Below are 18213 nucleotides of genomic sequence, written 5' to 3'. Positions count from 1 at the left end.
TGGGAGAGGGAGGGCAGAGGGATGAGGTCAAGGGGTGAGGAGTGCCTAGAGTGGCAGCCTGAAGATCTGAAGGAAGAGAAAGGGAGGTGGTAGCCAGGCTTCTTAGGAAGAATAGGCCTGGAGCTGCTTCCCCTTCTGGTCTAAGAGGTTGCTTTTTCAAGTCCTCTAGCCTGCCAATCCACTGGGAAGGAATTTACAGCAGGTTGGAGATGACCCCATCAATCCTGGGCTTCTAGCAATACCCAGTTGTAATTCCATGCTTGGGAGTGGGGCAGAGGAAGGAGGAAATAGGAAAACTAGGCATAGAAGCACATTAAAGAAAAAAAACAAACAAAACAGACTAGATGGCTAGGCCATCACCAACCAACTTACCTTCCATCTCTGTGGATAATTCCCCCAAATCTTGATTTTTTCCCCCCTTGCAATTCTCCTTTAAAAAGAATTAGAAACATTTCAAAACCAGGGGCACCAAGCACGCTCCCCTCCCGCTTCCCTGAAGCCTCAAACTTCCTCCTGTCTATTTGAGGTTAATTGGGCACTCCCTTTCTAGCCCCACATTTTTTCTGCTCTAGGACATTAATATCTATACTCCAACCTCATAAACTACAGTTTTCAGAGGGCTCAGGGATGGTGAGAGATCTTGAAAGTCAGAGCTGTCTATTATAAATATATATATATTTTTTCTTTTATGGAAAAGCTGGGAGGTGAGGGCAGGCAAATTGTCAGGACTGAAGGTTTGCCCATGCTGCTGCCTCCCACCCATCTCAGCTCCAGGTCCATCCCCCTCTTTCCACAGAAAGTAATCGGAGACACGAGGTTCTTCTACACTTTTCTTTTCTTCTGTTGCTCTCTTGACTTAACGTGAAAACAGGGTATATTTTAACAAACTGTCTGTCCCAGGCAGGGACTGCAGCTGGGCCCATGCGCCTTGCTCAATCCCCTGACAGGACACTTTTGTTGCACTTAGAGTTTACATTTTAATGGATATAAAAACAACTGTGAGAGATGCCTGGGCCTGCAGGAGTCCAGCACCGCTCAAAAAGTGTGTGTTCTAGTGAACATTTTCATATATATTTATTGGTCATAGCCTGTTAAAATATTTTCTTTTTTGTATTATTTATCCCCTTACATTATGTATTTATATGAGGGAAAAAAGGAAAAAACTGTACTTTTTTAGTATTTACTTGTTATAAAGGACGTGTTTCCTGTCATGTAAAACCAGCTATTTTAGTTATTGTACTCTAGAAAAGAGCTGTAGATTTATGTTAAAGTCGTACTTATGAGCAATTGTAATTAGTTCTAAAAGGCATGAACTCAGCTCCTAATTGTCACTGTATAGTCCTGAATTTGTAGAATTAGAGTTAATTCCCTCTTGGAACTTTCTTTGTTCTTCGGTAGTTACTTTTTTCCTTACTTAAAAGGGTTGTCTGTCGAACAATTCTTTAATAAACTTTCTGTTATCAATTTTATCTTGTCCTGGTGGTCCAATTTAGACAGTAAGTAGAGCGAGGCTGCTGACTGCTTAATTTCCTCCAAGGGAATATTAGGACACTGAAGACCCTATCCTGGCCATTTCTGCCCATTGTTCGAGTGCCTACCTCCCCTTGCTGTGTCTCACGTTTATATAACTTTCCTCACAGGAGCCTGGAACATCCTGCCAACTCCTTTAGCTAAGATTTAAGTAACAGAAAAAGGAGGACTCTTGGGTGCTCTCCCTAGTCTTTCTATTTGGCTTCTTTGCCTCTCCGTTTTTCTCATTCATTGACCTTTTGTCTTCTCCCTTTGGCCACAACTTCCCCACCCAGCCCTTGCCCCCAATAACAACAACAACAACAACAACAACAACAACAACAACCAGCCGATACTGCTCCTTCCACGCAACCTAAACTTCACAGTTCTCTTCCGGAGCTACAAAGCAGTAGTCACGTGACCCGAAGCCCAACCACCATTGGGTCTAAAATGAAAACAAAGGAAAATGATTAATCTAAAAAAAAAAAAAAAATCTGAGGCCTGGACTTCTGAGGTCAAACCTTAAAACTAAAGTGAAATTAAATCACTAAATAAAACTGGGGGCGGAGGGAAAGGAGGCGCCTTTGATTTCCCCTGCCAGGAAAGGGGAGAGGAGGAGGGTAGGAGAAGCTGTTGGATCCAAGCGTAAATAAAATGGTCCCCAGGTTAATGTGCGGCCGTTTCCACGATCTTGGGGAAAGCTTCATTTCTTAGTCGTGGTTCCATAAAAGTTTTATCACATTGGAGCGAGGATAGAGAGGGTCTGTCAAAGATGAAATGTCACCGCTGCGTCGCTGGAGTCGATAAGAGCAAGGAGACAGAGCGGCTGAAATATGGACCTAATTCGTTGAAAGGGAAGCGATGGCTGCTTGCTGAAGAGTTGCATAATTCTAATTGTAAGCGATGCGCCCGCATTGCTTAATTAGGAGCATATATTTGGTGAAAGTGATGGGGGGGTGTCGGTGAGAATCGTTGCAAGCCCCTCAGCCTTAAAGCGAGGGCTGATTTTCATTTTTATGTTGCATCCTGGCAGTCCAAGGTTAGTAATTACATCTTTATGCAACAATAAATAACAATAAAAAGCAACCTGAGTTCTACACGCCCCCCCCCCCCCAGTATGATTTTAACTGGACTCAGCTCATCCAAGCAGCAAGCAATTTAGCATTGGGTCAGGCTATAATTTAAAGGCATAAGAGCGTGCAAAGTTTGATTGGGATCAAATAACGCTCAAGGGTTTTTCTTTCTTTCTCTCGCTCTTCCTCTTCCCTGAATAACATTTTCTGAATGATGTAACTAGATGAAGGGCCATGCTTGGCTCTGGGGGATGCAGAGGATTGATAATTTAGCAGGAAAGAGGTAGGCCAAGAGAGAATTCAGCTCGAGTTTGAAAAACAGAGTTTTGGCTTAAAGCTGGAATGACAAAAAAAAAAAAAAAAAAAAATAAGGGCTGGCTTGGCTTGGTGTCCCCCACCCTTTTTTCTGCGAGATTCCAGCGCCAGCTCAGCAGCCAAAGTCATGGGGAAAATATCTGCGCTGTAAGATGCACAGCACAACAGGGGGCGGGGAAGCAGTGTCTGGGAAAGAGGGTTCTCTTGGCCCCTTTTAACACCCAAGTTTTCTGCTGTTCTCTAATCTGGCAGTAAAATCTGTCAGCAAGGTTAGGGAGAGCCGTATTTCCTGCAGGGACAGTCTTGGCCGGCTGTTGCTGAGAGAAGCGCTCGACCCTGCAGCCAGCTCCAGAGCCCGTGAAAAAACATCCAGGGCTTCTCAAGGGGGTGGCCCCGGGAGAACCCGCTCTCAGGCCTCACTGTACCACCTCCACACAACCACTACTCAGATTCCTCTGCCCCCCGCCCTCGCACCCACACCTCCAGATTGTAAAATTTGCTTTCCTTGGAGCTGAGTTGGATGTAACTGTCTCTGACCAGTTTGCCCAGTTCGTAGCAGTTCTCTCTCAGCCCTACAGAGCCGGCCAGAGGCTGCCATTCCCTGTCCCTTCAGCTCCCACCTCCAACTGGCTCTCCTCCAGCCCCACCCCGAGATTCAGACATCTCTGTCCTTTTCTTTTTTAATACTCACCACCACCCACGCGGATGAATACTCACCACCACCCACGCGGATGAATACTCACCACCACCCACGCGGCTGTTACATTGACAGAAAGTTTCTAGTTCCAGCTCCCGGCTGAGTTGCCATTTCTCTGCTAACCAGCCTTCTCCTCCTTGCTGGGCAGCTGAGAGCCAGGAGGGGGAGGGGAGGCCAGAGCCGTGGGAGTTCTCCAGACAAACTTTCCACCCAACTCTGTCCCCATTTCCCATCTGTTTCCCCGATCTCCCAGAATCACCTTTCTCTTGTGCTAACACCCCCCACCCCCAGGTCTTTTAAAGGGATGTGGAATTTCGGCTGTTCCTTCTGCTTTCCCAAAGAGCCAAATTCTTTGATGCCATCGGAGGGAGCTGTCAGGGGGCTAAGATTGATCGCCTCATCTCCTCTCCGTCCCTCTGACCCACTTATTTAAAAATCTTCCCCCAGATCGACTTTTCATTTTCTGCTTTGAGATCTGGTTTCTCACCAATTGCTTAGGACCCTAAATTTTGTGCCACCTCCCTATAGTAAAGTACAGCACTCCCTAAAGTTCATACTATCTGGATCCCTTTAAAATAAAAAATTTAAAAATCCCTCAGGGGCCAGAAAAGAAATATCTCAGTGGTCATTATTTTCACCCCCTCCATGTTCAGGGAATTCTTTCTTGACAGTTTTTTTTTTTTTTTTTTTTTTTTTTTTTACTAGCACAATAACAAAAATAGGAGGGGGCATCTCTTTGTCCTAGGGGAAGCAACCCCCCCCATCCCCATGTATGGACCCGAGCTTTGAAAGTGCCCTAAGTTAAAAAAATGGGTGGCTACCTTGGTTCTTGTTCATGTTCTTGGATATAGATACCGATACAGGCTTGAGGCTTGAGTAGGTGCAATGCACTTTTTACCCTGACTGTTAGAGGGGGGTGTCACAGAGGAATGCAGATGCCTCCAGGTGAGGAAGGCAGGAGGACACAGGGGCAGGGACAGTTCTTCAAACACTGGGCAGAGAAGGGAACTGAGACCACACAGCTATGGAGGCCAGAGGCTCAAAAGGGCCCCTCACCATCTATCTCACTACTCTGTGTCAGCCTGGGAGTACCTGTCGATTTCCCGAGATTTATCTGTTGCTTTTGGAGGGTGGGATGGGAATAGCAGTGCTGATGATTGTAAATCTCTTTTCTTCCTTATTGTACCTTAACATTGATTTCTCCCCAAAGGGGAAAGTCTCTTTCTACTACTTTTTCTTGCCACTTTGAGATCCTCATTCAACTTTCCTTTTTTTGGGAGGGGGGAGATGCTGCTGGCCATGTACAGAAAGCATTAACTGACTCTATTAAAATATTTAGAGGATTCTCTCTCCCTTAGATTCTCTTGTTTTCCAGGCTCCCACAACCTCTCATCCCTGAAGGAGATGAAGGAAAGGTTCTCTAGTGTTTTTGGAGAAAAGAAAGCATTGGGGAGAAGGAGTGAAGGACTGGTGTGTGGGGGCTCATGGTGTCCAGGTCGGGGTCCTCTAGAGTTTTTGAATCAATTAAAGGAAATAATGCTCTGTTTTCCACCAGGCCCAGACGAGCGATTGGCCGAGGCTGGTCCCGTGACCACGAATTCCCTGCAATTTCACCGGAGTCCTGGGTTTAATAGAGAGAGTCCCCATACGCTTGTATTTATCAGCAATATACAATTATAAAGCCCCCCCCAAAAGAGCGAAATCCCCCCTCCCAAAATCGCTCCATCACATAAACCTGGGGGGGGCAGGAGGGGGGGTCCCTTCCGATCCTCCCTCCTGACGCCCCCCCCCAGCAGGCCCCCTCCCCCACCATTGAAAGCCATGAATTTTGAATTTGAGAGGGAGATTGGGTTTATAAACAGCCAGCCATCGCTCGCCGAGTGTCTGACTTCCTTCCCCGCTGTCTTGGAGACATTTCAAACTTCATCAATCAAGGAGTCGACATTAATTCCTCCTCCTCCTCCTTTCGAGCAAATCTTCCCCAGCCTCCAGCCCGGCACCTCCACCCTTCAGAGACCCGGGAGCCAAAAGCGAGCCGAAGATGGGCCCGCTCTGCCGCCGCCGCCGCCGCTCCCTGCCGCCCCCCAGGCCCCTGAGTTCCCCTGGATGAAAGAGAAGAAATCCGCCAAGAAACCCAGCCAATCTGCCACGTCTCCTCCGGCCGCCTCCTCCGTCCTGGCCTCCGGGGTCCGCTCGCCCACGGGTCGGTAAACGGGATAGGGATGGGGTGAGGGGCTGCTAGGAGAGAGGGGGAGAAAGGGCGACGGGGGAGGAAGACAAGGTGGCGAGCCTGTAGGGGTTTCTTGCCCCGTGGATTCCAGGGATGAGGAAGCAGGATAGACCGCTGGGGTGCAGGCCTGGCCGCTGCCAGATTTTTCCCTCCCCTGCAGCACATTTCGGAAGCTGGGTGGGGAAGAGCTTTTTCTCTGGTAGGAGAAAAGAATTCGATTGACCTTTATCTGTGTGGAGAAATGAATGTGTTGGTGCTGGGGTTGACTGGGGGGGGGGGGGCAGGAAAAGATCCGGTCCCGTTTCCCCGGCTCTTATACAAGAAGGGGGAGTCTGCGAGCTAGGGATGAAGGAGGTGAGGAACGATCTTTCTTTATACTCCATCTCCCCGGGTGGAGTACGAGTTAAGGGGTCCACTCGGAGGACAGGGTGGGAGGGGGTCTCAGCAAATGGGAGCGGCTTCCTAACCCCTTTGTGGCCCGTGGGCGGCTCTCTGAATGCTCTGCCCTGACCTGGGCCGGCTGTGCGGGCAGGAGGGACGGGAAAGAAGGGAAAAGCAGTGGGAGCGAGCCGCGTTGGTGGGCGGGAGGGAAGGGGGCCTGCTGATACTGTTTTTTGGCGGATGGAGTGGTCTTTCTTTCAGCTGAACTGAAGCTGAGAGAAGGACGCGGCCCGCTCTGACGCCCGGTCCGCTTTCCCAGCAGATGGCCCGGGGCTGGCGGAGGCGGCCGGCGGCGGGGCGCGCAGGCTGCGCACGGCTTACACCAACACGCAGCTGCTGGAGCTGGAGAAGGAATTCCACTTTAACAAGTACCTGTGCCGGCCGCGCCGCGTCGAGATCGCGGCCTTGCTGGACCTCACCGAGAGACAGGTCAAAGTCTGGTTCCAGAATCGGCGCATGAAGCACAAGCGGCAGACGCAGCACCGAGAGCCGCCCGACGGGGAGCCAGCCTGCGCGGGCGCCCTGGAGGACGCCGGCGAGCTCGCCCCGGAGCCCGTGGCCAGCCCCGGCCGCCCCTCCGCCCGGCGGGCGGCGCGGGAAGCCTGCTCGCACCCGCCCGAGGGCGCGCCGGGTCCCCTGGGCGCCCCGCCGTTGGCCTCTCGCGGGGAAGGCGTGAGGTCTCTGAGCCCCAGCTGCGCCCTGAACGGGGCCGGCGGTCTGGAGTCGGAGCCGTTGCCCGAAGACGCCTTCCCTGAGCGGCAGGATTCGCCTTTTCTGCCCGACCTCAACTTCTTCGCGGCCGACTCCTGTCTCCAACTGTCCGGAGGCCTCTCGCCCAGCCTGCAGGGCTCGCTGGACAGTCCCGTTCCCTTTTCCGAGGAGGAGCTGGACTTCTTCACCAGCACCCTCTGTGCCATCGACCTGCAGTTCCCCTAGCGTCTCCTCCTCCGGGCCTTTGCGCCCCGAGGACACCCCCCCGCGGGGATCCCCCACCCTCCAGTGGTTTAGACTTACGTGTTTTGCTAAAATTCAGGTATTATTTAATTAGCGTTTAACCCACTTCCTTTCTTTTTTCTCTAAAATGTTGGGCACTCGGGCGTCTTTTTGAAATCACAGAAAAATTCCGTTTGGTAGACTCCTTTCAACGAAATCTCAGGAATAATTAAACTCTAAGGGGGGGGGGGCTTTCTTTAAAAAGAACCAGAGGAACCTATTTGCCTCTTTGTTTTTGTTTTTTTTTAAGTTTTAGACCGTAGATTATTTATTAAAACTGTTTAATAATAGGAAAAGGGGAAAGTATTTATTGTACATTATTTTCATAGATTAAATAAATGTCTTTATCATACGAAAACGAGTGCTTGTGTCGGGACATAGTCCCTGTCCCCTGAAGCCCCCAGGCCGGCCTGACTCCCTCGGTTCCCGCCCGGGGTGGGTCTGGCCCTGGGCAGGCGAAGTCCGGGTGGTACAAAAACGGCCCCACTTGCCCGTCGCTTCTCCTCCCGCAGCGCCGAGAAGACCGGAGGTTTCCTGGAGGCTGGGTCACCTGGCCACCCTCTAAAAGATGGCCTTTGGCCCTGCGCGGGTGTTCCCGGGCCTCCGCTGAGACAGAAAGGTGGGCGGGTGCAGGGAGAGGGTGTGCTGCTCGCCGAAGGGGGTGCGAGGAGAGGAGGCCGAGCCGCCGGCTCGGGAGTCGCGGCCGGCGGCGGCGGGGGCGGAGGTCGAGCTGAATCGGGAGGGTCTCGCTCCGGTTCCCCGAACCGGGCGGAGGGGCTTCTCCCCCCGCGCAGGCAGCCTGCGGCTCGAGGCCCGGAGGCATGGCGGGGCCGAGGCACGGAGAGGGCTCGGGCCTTCCTCGGGAAGCAGGGCCGGGTGCCGGGAGGGCGATGGGCCTCCACGTGCGCGAGGAAGGAGGCGGGTGAACAGTGCGGGGGCCGCGCCGGCGCTCCTCCGCCCTCCCCGCGGTCGCTCCTCCGCTTCCAGGGTTGGGAGCGCGCCGGAGGGGCCGTGGGGCGACCCGCCCAGGGAGCCCGGGCCGCAGGGGCAGGCGCTTGGCCTGCAGGGAGGGAAGGAGGAGCGAGGCGTGCGAGAGGGAGACGGGGAAGCAAGGAGGATGCTCAAAATGGCGCTGGGCCGGGCGGCAGGGAGGGCGAAGGGAGAGCTGGTGGCCGCCATGACAGCCGCCTCGGGAGGCGCGGCGCCCGGCCCAGGGGGCCCGTCTCCGCGCCCCCTTTCTCCTCTCTGGAGCGTCCAGAAAGGGAGCCAGGAAGCCTCCTTTTAGTTTTTGTTTTATTAAAAAAAAAAATGAGCCCAACAGATGCTGAGGACGCGAGATGGACGGTGGGTCCGCGTGGGGGTGGGAAGGGGAGGAGGCGCGGCGGGTCTGCAGGCCCCAGTCGGCCCCAGCGACTCAGGCTTTTGATCCCTCGCTCTGGGATTTGAAGTCTTGCCAGAACTTTCTCCAAATGCAGACCTACCTGTCTTTGCCAACAACTTCATTTGCCATCTCAACACTATCTCCTATCCCCCACCGCACCGGCCCAGCAACTTGCAAACCCGGTAAAAGGGAAGCAAGGATCGATCATCCCCGTCTGCCTTCTGGTTTCTTCCAGGGAACGTGGAGATTTAAAGGGCCCTGGAAAGCAATCCATCCTCCTTAGGTTTATTTAATATTTCTCGGGCTCAGAAATAGACACCGCAGAGTTCCCTCCCTAGCAGATGCTGCTGGTCTCTAAAATCAGTTCATTTCCTAGGCCTCCCAGACTTTCCCCTGGATCAGTAGGACCAAGACTTGGAGTACCAGGCACCGAGAGCCAAGAACTGTCAAGAAAAGCCAGGAGCCAACCTAGGTTGTGACATATAGGACTAGACAGGCCCTCGCTTATTTTTTTTAAACTGGTCCCTCAGTGTGGGAAGTATACATTTCTTATTCAGCTGAAATTTAATCCCTTAAACTGTCTTAATATAGAATTCATCTCCTGCATTAAGTAATCTTATGTCGTGTTAAATTGCACTTACTTCTTTCATAAATAAATTAATATAGAACAATTAAATGTGTTATAATAATACTGTGTATCTTATTAGTTTATTTTTCCTCATAAAATATATAGGTATAAAATAAATTCAATATATTAAAGTAATAATACACAGCTTATTGGCTTGTGTGTTTATTTTCCTCATAAATAAGTGAATATACAATATATTAAAACCACACTATACATCTCATTGGGCTATGTGTTTATTTCTCCATAAAATATGCCCATAGGCAGTGTTCAACATCTTAAAAATCACAGCACATAGCCATTTCCACACTAACAAAATGAAACAGACATTTCAGCTAGGGCTTTGATTTCTATGGATAGCCAAACTGGATAATTTGGTCTAATTAAAAATGCTCTTTCAGCTATAACAGGTTGTTACAAAGATCAAGAATACCAGAAGGATCTTGCTAATTGCCCACCTTCCAGTTTTCTTTGGTCAAAAAGAGAGCACCCTTCATCAATGCCATAAATCAGGACCTGCTCTGCTGGAGACAATTCACATCTTGGGATCATGGCTTGGTCTGCAATACTCAGGGGCCTCTGAGTCTCTGGTTCTTTAAGAGCCTTACTGCTCTATGGCCTAGCAGCACCAGCACTACCTGTGAGTGAGCTAGTTAGAAATGCAGAATCTTAGGCCTCACACCAAACTGAATCAAAATCTCAGTTTAGCAGATCCCCAAGTAATTTATATGCACAGTAAAGTTTGAGAAGCACTGCTAGATCATAGTGCTACCTTGCTCCTTGCATTCCTCCTATGCTTAAGAATTTTTGACCCGCTTTACCAGGCTATTGCCTTTCAAGCCTCCCCAACCTGGCCCAAAGGGCAGGGAGTTTCAGCTTCTGCCTGAAGCGACATCAGCCCTGATTTCTGCCTGCCAAAGTGAATGGGAGCCAGGAGGGTCCAGCGAAAGGCTCAATCTACCCATCTAGTTCTAGGAACCTTGTGAATCCCGAGAGGTGAGAAGCAACCGATCCAAGGGAACCAGGAGTTTCAGCGTTTTCCTTGGATGATTATTAGAGAGGAGTTGGAATTCTTTTTACAGGCAACACACAAGTCCTTCTCTTTCTTGCCTTTTTTATACTCACACAAGTCACCATTTCTGAAGCCATCACAGCAGAACAAAGAGGCAAGCAATGCATTTCCAGAAAGAAATGACTCCTGCTTTCAATCTCCCCGCCCAATTTCAAATTCAGAAGAAATGCCTGCCAATTTGAGATTTGTAAAGGATTGGGATTCAGGATGCCTGTGCTCCAAATGAGCTCTTTTTTCTTGTCTCCTCTCTAGGGTCATCTTCTTTAGCCTGAGCTTTCCTGACTGACTATGGAAATGGAAGGAGAAAAGGAAGAGAGATCCCAGATAAGGCAGCAGACCCCTCCCCCCCCCCCCCCCCAGAGCTGGCAGGCTAGAGGGCAGTGCCAAGCGACTAAACTAACTTATCTCATCCTGATTAGGTCAGGACCAAATGTGAATGGTCTGTAGCACAGCCTGGATATAAATTCACTGTGGGTGGAGTGGGAAGGTTTCAGTGCGGTCCTGAAAGCTGCTGCTGGTCAGCCTGTCCTGCTTTGGGTGAGTCATTCTTTTAAGAAGAATGGCTCATTAATATTACAGTGAAAGCAAAGGACCATTAGATTGAGAAATTAGTTGCAATAATGATAACCCTGAGTCATTAAAAAAAGAAAAGTAACTTATGCCTGGTCATGTCTCTTCCCCTTTCCAGACCTCAGTTTCTCTATCTGCAAAATAAATGGAAGAACTAAATGCCTCCAATGCCCTATACATTGATATGTACAAAAAGTATATTTCTTAGTCTTCATAAACAATGTATTAAATATTTATTGTGGCTGGTGCTGTGTGTTTTTAAATGGAAGCAGTGACAATTGCCCACCTCCCAAGTATCTGGTAGAGTCATTTTAACAAATTTTAATTCGACTCTTTACACCAAAATTGTGCCCATAGTCATTATTTAAATGAGTGGGGAGAGAGATCTTTTCAACAAGCATGTAATTGGATGCAATGCTGTGTGCCAGATGCCAGGTATTCAATAAATATGAATGTTAAGAAGTGTCTCAGCCATGTTTTCCTCTGACTTTCATCCTCTGCCACCTTCCCCAACATTTGGTTATGTTTACCCTTATTTGAAAAAGAGTAGGATATTTTATACAAAAAGAGGCAGGCACCAAACTTCTTCTTTGATGTGATGTACTAGACTTCATTTATTTTTGTGTTTATTTTTTAATTGGAAAAGATTGCTAGCACCTATAAGGTTTAATTAAAAAAATTTATTGACTTTAGAGAGAGAGGAAGGGAGAAAGAGAGATAGATGAAAACATTCATCTGTGCCTGTATATGCCTTGACCAGGGATCAAACCCACAACCTTTATATATCAGGACAATGCTCTAACCAACTGAGCTATCTGGACAGGGCTGGTATATTAGACTTTAAAAGTCCCCTGTAGTCAAGTTTCATCTGGTTGCTGGAGCATCAGAGCATTGATAGATACCATTGGTACAAATTCTGCATCTCCTTAAATAGTCCTGCTGAATGGCCTTGCCTACCTTGCCCCCAAATCTCTGATAAGCACTCAATGGCCCCATGGTTTACCTTCCTGAAAGGTGCTCTAGTCAAACGCATTTCCTCGGTTTGCAGAAAGTGGGGCTCCACATCATCGCCTTTACCTGCTGTGGTTAGTATGGCCCTGATCCTCCACAGATCTCTCCAACCCACCTCTGCTTTGCTATCCTCACCACCCATCCTCTCTCCACTCTCAGTGGTGAGATGCTTAGTGCCTAAAGGACATCTAACAAATGGCTCCCTCCTTAGGAGAGAGTCAACAGTGAAAGAATTCTCTTCAAACCTTCTCTAACCACCACAGAAAAATTATAGATTCAAATTCAGCTCGATCTCTACTTGATAAGGTTCCCAAAGGTTTCCATATTTTGGTCACATCTACCACACTTGGATAAACCCAATTCAGTAGGAAGTTATTTCAATTCTTCATGTCACTCTAATCTTTCCTTTTAGAAACATCCCAACTCTCTGATTTACCTTTCACTCCAGATGAAAGCTTACATCCTGCTGATCTAACTAGATTATAAAAGTGAGGTCCAAACCCCCAGAAAGGACAGTTTCTAAGCTAAACCCTTCGAGGGAAGAGAGACAATGTCTTTCCTAGAAAATTTCCCCCAAATATTTGGAAGATCAGGAAGTTCTTACTAATATCCAACCTCAAGTCTTTCTGCAGTAATGTTAATTATTTGGGTTCTTTACAGATAATATAATATTAGGTTTTAGTTTTCAAAAAAGTCTTCAGCTTAGAAAAAAATCCCTTGCCTTAATAGGCCAACCTTCTCAATTCTCAGTGAAATTTGCATATGATCAAGTACATATTATGTAATATATGATGATATGGTACATGAATATACAGCGCATATGCCACTTTCCTATCACATATTTCCATATTTTAATATGCTAGTTATATTAAAAAACAAGACTGACTCATATTATTTTACAATGTGCAGGTAATGGTAATATCATATGTTTATAGAATTCTCTATGGTTTCCATTTTCTTGTTTACTTTAATCTTACTAACAGTGCAGTGAAATAAGTAATATTAAACCCATTCTTCTTCTCTGAGGCTCAGACTCAGAGAAACCAGGAAACTTGTCCAGTGTCATAATGTTAAGAACAGGTCAAGCAAGGATTTGAACCCAAGAATTCTGGCACCAAACTACTAGTATTCCCATTATAACATGCACCACCCATAGTCTCTGGTTCTCAACCAGTTGTGACAATTAAACTAGTCTGCATTAAGAGAAACATCATTGAATTAAAATTTCATCCTGCCCGCAAATAGCAACAAGAAGTCATCTCTTAAAAAATAAAAATTATAACTCTGAATATCCTTTTAATTCTTAAGTTCCGACCTTTGATCTTGTGCATGCCCCCCAAGATCTGGGCTGGGGAGAGCAGGCAAAGAGACACTAAGGAGAGAACTGTTCAGATTGCTCCAGTCAACCCCCAGCTAAAGCAGCTTCCTCTACAGAGAAGGCCAGAATCAGGCGTACACTTCTAACACATCCCCCTTCTGATTAGAATGGTTCCCCTGCCTGCATTCTTAGGGTGATAAGAACTAGCACCTCTCAGTCATAACTTTAGTTCTAAACATTCCTATATTCTCCTTGCTCTCCTATATGTCATGTCTAAGTAGCTTATATCAATGAGGAAATCAACTTTATTTCACTGTGGTGTTGGGACCACTCAGACCTTCTCTGACGAAGTTCATTTGGTCAACCAGAAACTCCGATAGCCAGAGGATACTCCAGATGTGGACTACTTGCCATTGTTTGTTTTGTTTTGCACTCAGCTGTGGGTTTAGCAAGAAATCCAGGCTCCATAGACTTTCTCCTCAGGCCAGAGGCTGGTGAAGCTTCTTTCAAGGACAAGTTGGGAATCTAGGGAGCTGAGTGGCTTTTCCTCCCTGTCCTTTCCTCTGGGGCTGGGAGAGCCAGCTGGAATTTTGGAAAATGTTTAAATCTTTCTGCTATAAAAGGGAAGGCAGCAAGACTTGGGAATGAAGTGGAGATTACAGTGACTTCGGAGAGCTGAGGCTAAAGCAATCGCTGACAGTATAACTTGAGACACTTTTGCCCCACCCCCCTTTCTGCTTGTCATTAATAATGGAGTACTGGTGACTTCGACGGTTACTCAGGAGGCTGCACTTCCTTAATTCCCACACAGCTTTCTGCTGTTTTATTAAACTGATTTGGAATTTACTTCCTCCCTGAGACTTCAGATTGTTCCCATCATTAAGAGGGCAAGGAATGAGGTGAGAAGATTCTCTCTGGGTTGAGGGAAAGGTGGAAAGCAAAGGAGTCTCAGGTGTTTTAGAAGCGGGGCAGCCAGGCTAAGCTCGGAAAAAGGCCTAGCTCAGCGTTGGGGTTAGGAGAGAAACCCTGGTTCCCTGTACACTTCTTCTCCAAAGGTCGCTGTGGAGAACATGGGAGAGGCAAGCGCTGGGAGCATCTACAAAGTCCCAAGGAGGAAATAGAAAGAAACCAGCTTGCGCTCACCTCCACACCCCTTTCTCTTCAAGCCCTCCTGGGTCACTCCAGCCTCCCATCTCGGTTCTCCTTCTCTTTGTCTACCCGTATCCCTTTGGCAGTGAACATTCTCGCATCCTCCCCCACTGTGTCTCTCTTAAAGAAGTTACCAGCTGCTCCCCCTTCCCCCAACTTGTCCTGGTGCTAAGCCAGAGTCTGAAGTAACATGTGAGGAGGGACAGGGGCAGGGGTCCAGTGAAATGCTCTGAGATTTTTCTTGGCTGGGGGCAAAGCGAGGCGGCTCGCAGTTATTAAGGAAAGAGAAAGGTAGTGTGATTTGGGGGATAAAGATAGGAAGCAGGAGGGGCAGCTGTAGAGGACAGGCCAAATGGGGGGGATGGGAAACAGAAAGATGGAGAGACACAGAGACTGACAGACAACTTTGGGGTTCCTTGCAGAGGGATGAGTACCCGCCCTGCCTTTTTGGGGGGTGGGGAAACCTGAGAAGGTTTGAGGTTTCTTTCTGGACCTGTCCCACCTGCCTCTCTTCCTCTTCTGAGTTCAATTGTTTACAAAGATCCCTGCCTGAACTCTTGCCCTCCTGGACTTGCCCTAGCTTCGGCCCCAGGCCTCCGGCGGGGCAGACACCCTGACAGGTTACAAATGAGCGTGGGTGTTGGATTGCACCAAGCTCTTGTCCTCAGAGTCTGGAGGAGGAGAATCAATGGGCTCTACCTAAGAGCTTCTCTTCCAGCCCCAGTCCAGTCTGAAGAGAGCGAAGGAGGCACTTCCTGTTCTCTCCTCCCTCCATCCCTGACCCAACAGACAGACTAGAGCAGAAAGGGGGAAGAGTTTACTTCTGAGCCTCAGGACCTCCACACGGAATCTCCCATTCTCTGAACAAACTCCTTCGATCCCTTCTTAAAAATGTGCTAGAATTTTGAGCAATTTTAAAGATGTAATTGGCATTGAGCTCATGGATTTGAGTCTTGGGATTCTTTGGGGGGATGGAAGGAAGTGATGGAGAGTGGTGAAGGAGACAAGGGTGGGAAGGAACTAAAGAATGCAGGGTCCATACTAGTTTTAAACACTTCAGAAAAAAATAAAAACTCCCTCCTTTTCACCTGTAAACATCACCTAGCTCGGTGCTCATTATGGCTCTCTGGAGAGATACAGGGAGTTATTTGAGTCTGAGTGAGTGAGCCAGCTACAGCTATGGATGGCTAGAGAGAGGATAAATACATCTAGAGAGATGAGTTGATGGATAGGTAGGGAATGAATATAAATATGGAGAGAGATGGACGAACGGAGAGATGGATTGAGACAGAGGGAATATAAAGAGAGGCTGAGGGAGAGAAATGGATGTGTGTTGAGGAGAGAGCATTTATGCAGAGAGATAGAGAGAGAAATGGGGCATTTCTCATCCTCCCTCCACATTTCTGTCCTGTCTTTCTCCCTGAAATGCCAGTTTCCCACCCCTCACTTAATGAATTCGTCCTCTAGATTCTAGACGCCCCCTCACACCCTTAGGTGTTTTTGCACCCTTTTCCTTCAGTCATCCATTTGGCCCAAGATAACATACCTCACCCAGCTGTTCTACCCCACCACCCTAAGACAAATTGGGAGAAAAAAATTGGGGGTGGGAGTTCTGGGCAAAGTGAGGAGGCTGGATTTCCTACCTCCCCGTCTACAGCCTTAGGGGGAAGGCTCCTTTGGGGGGTGGGAAGAATGAGGGGCAGCTGGGTTGAATTTGTCCAAATCTAATAACCTAGGAGCCTATTGAAGGCCTTGGGGGCTGGGAGGGGAGGAAAGTCTTGAATATTCCTCTAACTTTCCCCCCCCTTTCCCTCTGGTCCCTTCTTTCCAAAAGTCTTTGAAGAAAGATGTTTTTGACGCTTCCACGTCGCTCTCAGATGGATGGGCTGCGGGTGATTGAAGTGTCTTTGTCATGCTAATGATTGGGGGGTGATGGATGGGCGCTGGGGCTGCCAAACTCTGGCCCACTGCGCCCATTGGCCTGGGAGAGATCACATGCGCCCCTCCACCCCCACTCCCTACCCTCTTCCTGGGGGAGCGCTGGTCCAGGCGAGCTGGCCCAGGCCATGGATGCGAGCTTCAACGCTGTGACATACTGCCGAAAGGTTGTAGGGCAAGAGGGTGTCTCCCCCAAACGGGCCTACCCTCCTGCGGCCTCCACGCATGGACTATAATAGGATGAACTCCTTCTTAGAGTACCCACTCTGTAACCGGGGACCCAGCGCCTACAGCGCCCACAGCGCCCCTACTTCATTCCCCCCCAGCTCGGCTCCTGCTGTTGACAGCTACGCAAGCGAGACCCGCTATGGTGGGGGGCTACCCAGCCCCGGGCTTCAGCAGAACTCAGGCTACCCCGTCCAGCAGCCGCCTTCGGCCCTGGGGGTGCCCTTCCCCAGCTCCGCGGCCTCCGGGTACGGCCCGACAACTTGCAGCCCCAGCTATGGGCCTTCTCAGTACTACCCTATGGGTCAGCCGGAAGGAGATGGAGGCTATTTTCATCCTTCGAGCTATGGGGCCCAGCTAGGGGGTTTGTCCGAAGGCTATGGGACTGGTGGAGTTGGCCCTGGGCCGTACCCTCCGCCTCAGGCCCCCTTCGGGAACGAGCAGACCGCGAGCTTTGCACCGGCTTATGCTGATCTCCTGTCGGAGAACAAGGAATCACCCTGCCCATCAGAACCCAGCACCCCCACAGCCCGGACCTTCGACTGGATGAAGGTTAAGAGGAACCCACCCAAGACAGGTAGGGCTCAGGCGTGGCCACCCTCTCGCCAGGGACCCAAAGAGGCTCTGGTCCTCCTGCCCTGAGGTGTCCTGGGCCCAAGCTGGGTTCCTTTCCCGCAGGCTCTGTGGTAGAGGCAGGTAAGAGCACTCGGCCCTGTCTCAGGCCAGGTAGGGTCTCCCCAGCCAGCGAGTGCTGGTTTACCCGTAAGTGTACGTCTCCATTCCACCCTCCACTTCCTGCTCTGTGTGCCCAGCGCAGGCCCTGGACCTGGTGTCCCAGTGAGGGAGGGAGAGGATGGGAGAGGCTGCTCCAGACTTGGAGAACACCTTGAGGGTGGGTGTGCCTGGTGACACTAGAGAAGTCTGAGAGCAGAATTTGGGATGAATGGTGCATGGGGTGCGGAGCCGGCCCGGGGAGGGGGAGGGGAAGGAGACAGGAGGAAGAACTGACGTGCCCTTCTCCGCCCCGCCCCTAGCCAAGGTGTCGGAGCTGGGCCTGGGCGCGCCCGGCGGCCTCCGCACCAACTTCACCACGCGGCAGCTGACCGAGCTGGAGAAGGAGTTCCATTTCAACAAGTACCTGAGCCGGGCCCGGAGGGTGGAGATCGCTGCCACCCTGGAGCTCAACGAGACGCAGGTCAAGATCTGGTTCCAGAACCGGCGCATGAAGCAGAAGAAGCGCGAGCGGGAGGGCGGCCGGGTGCCCCCAGCCCCTCCAGGCTGTTCCAAGGAGGCGGCTGGAGACGCCTCGGATCAGTCGACATGCACCTCCCCGGAGGCCTCGCCCAGCTCCGTCACCTCCTGAACGCGACCTCCCCACCGACGGGGCCCCCCAGCGCCGCCGTCTCGCCCTCTCCGCTCTCCCTCACCCCGGCCTGGGCTTTACTGATGGCAGACCTTCACCACGTCCGGGGGCGCCAATTTGGAGCTGCCGTTTGGGGCAATGAGGAAACACTTTTCTCCGTTCTGGGCGGGGTGCTGATGGCTGGGGACCCTATCGGACCAGAGGCGGGGGAGACGGGGAACCTGTCAAATGTGGAAGGGCTTCCTTTTGCCTTTGCCCTGGGGATCAGCCACGGGTAGGGATCAGCACTCCTGAATTCTGCTT

At 50.0% G+C, this 18213-nt stretch overlaps 2 protein-coding genes across 5 annotated transcripts; both read left to right on the top strand.

Moving 5' to 3' along the window:
- Positions 1-5403: 5403 nt before the first annotated feature.
- Positions 5404-10728, top strand: HOXB2 (homeobox B2). 4 transcript variants are annotated; one of them, XM_066366405.1, is made up of 4 exons: positions 5404-5797; positions 6525-8180; positions 9016-9111; positions 10589-10728. In XM_066366405.1, exons 1-2 carry the CDS (start codon positions 5416-5418, stop codon positions 7199-7201), a joined length of 1059 nt encoding a protein of 352 aa, XP_066222502.1. In that variant the 5' UTR covers positions 5404-5415; the 3' UTR covers positions 7202-8180; positions 9016-9111; positions 10589-10728. The 4 variants fall into 4 exon arrangements, with proteins under 4 accessions (XP_066222502.1, XP_066222505.1, XP_066222501.1 ...); XM_066366408.1 differs by lacking the exon at positions 10589-10728 and having other exon boundaries at positions 6528-8180; positions 9016-9299; XM_066366404.1 differs by lacking the exon at positions 10589-10728 and having other exon boundaries at positions 9016-9299.
- Positions 10729-16547: 5819 nt separating this feature from the next.
- Positions 16548-17910, top strand: HOXB1 (homeobox B1). The gene is made up of 2 exons (XM_066366403.1): positions 16548-17124; positions 17582-17910. Exons 1-2 carry the CDS (start codon positions 16548-16550, stop codon positions 17908-17910), a joined length of 906 nt encoding a protein of 301 aa, XP_066222500.1.
- The last annotated feature ends 303 nt before the right edge of the window (positions 17911-18213 follow it).

The sequence above is a fragment of the Saccopteryx leptura genome, chromosome 2 (genome assembly GCF_036850995.1).
Source record: "Saccopteryx leptura isolate mSacLep1 chromosome 2, mSacLep1_pri_phased_curated, whole genome shotgun sequence".
NCBI lineage: Eukaryota > Metazoa > Chordata > Mammalia > Chiroptera > Emballonuridae > Saccopteryx > Saccopteryx leptura.
This window is presented reverse-complemented; position numbering and strand designations above follow the sequence as displayed.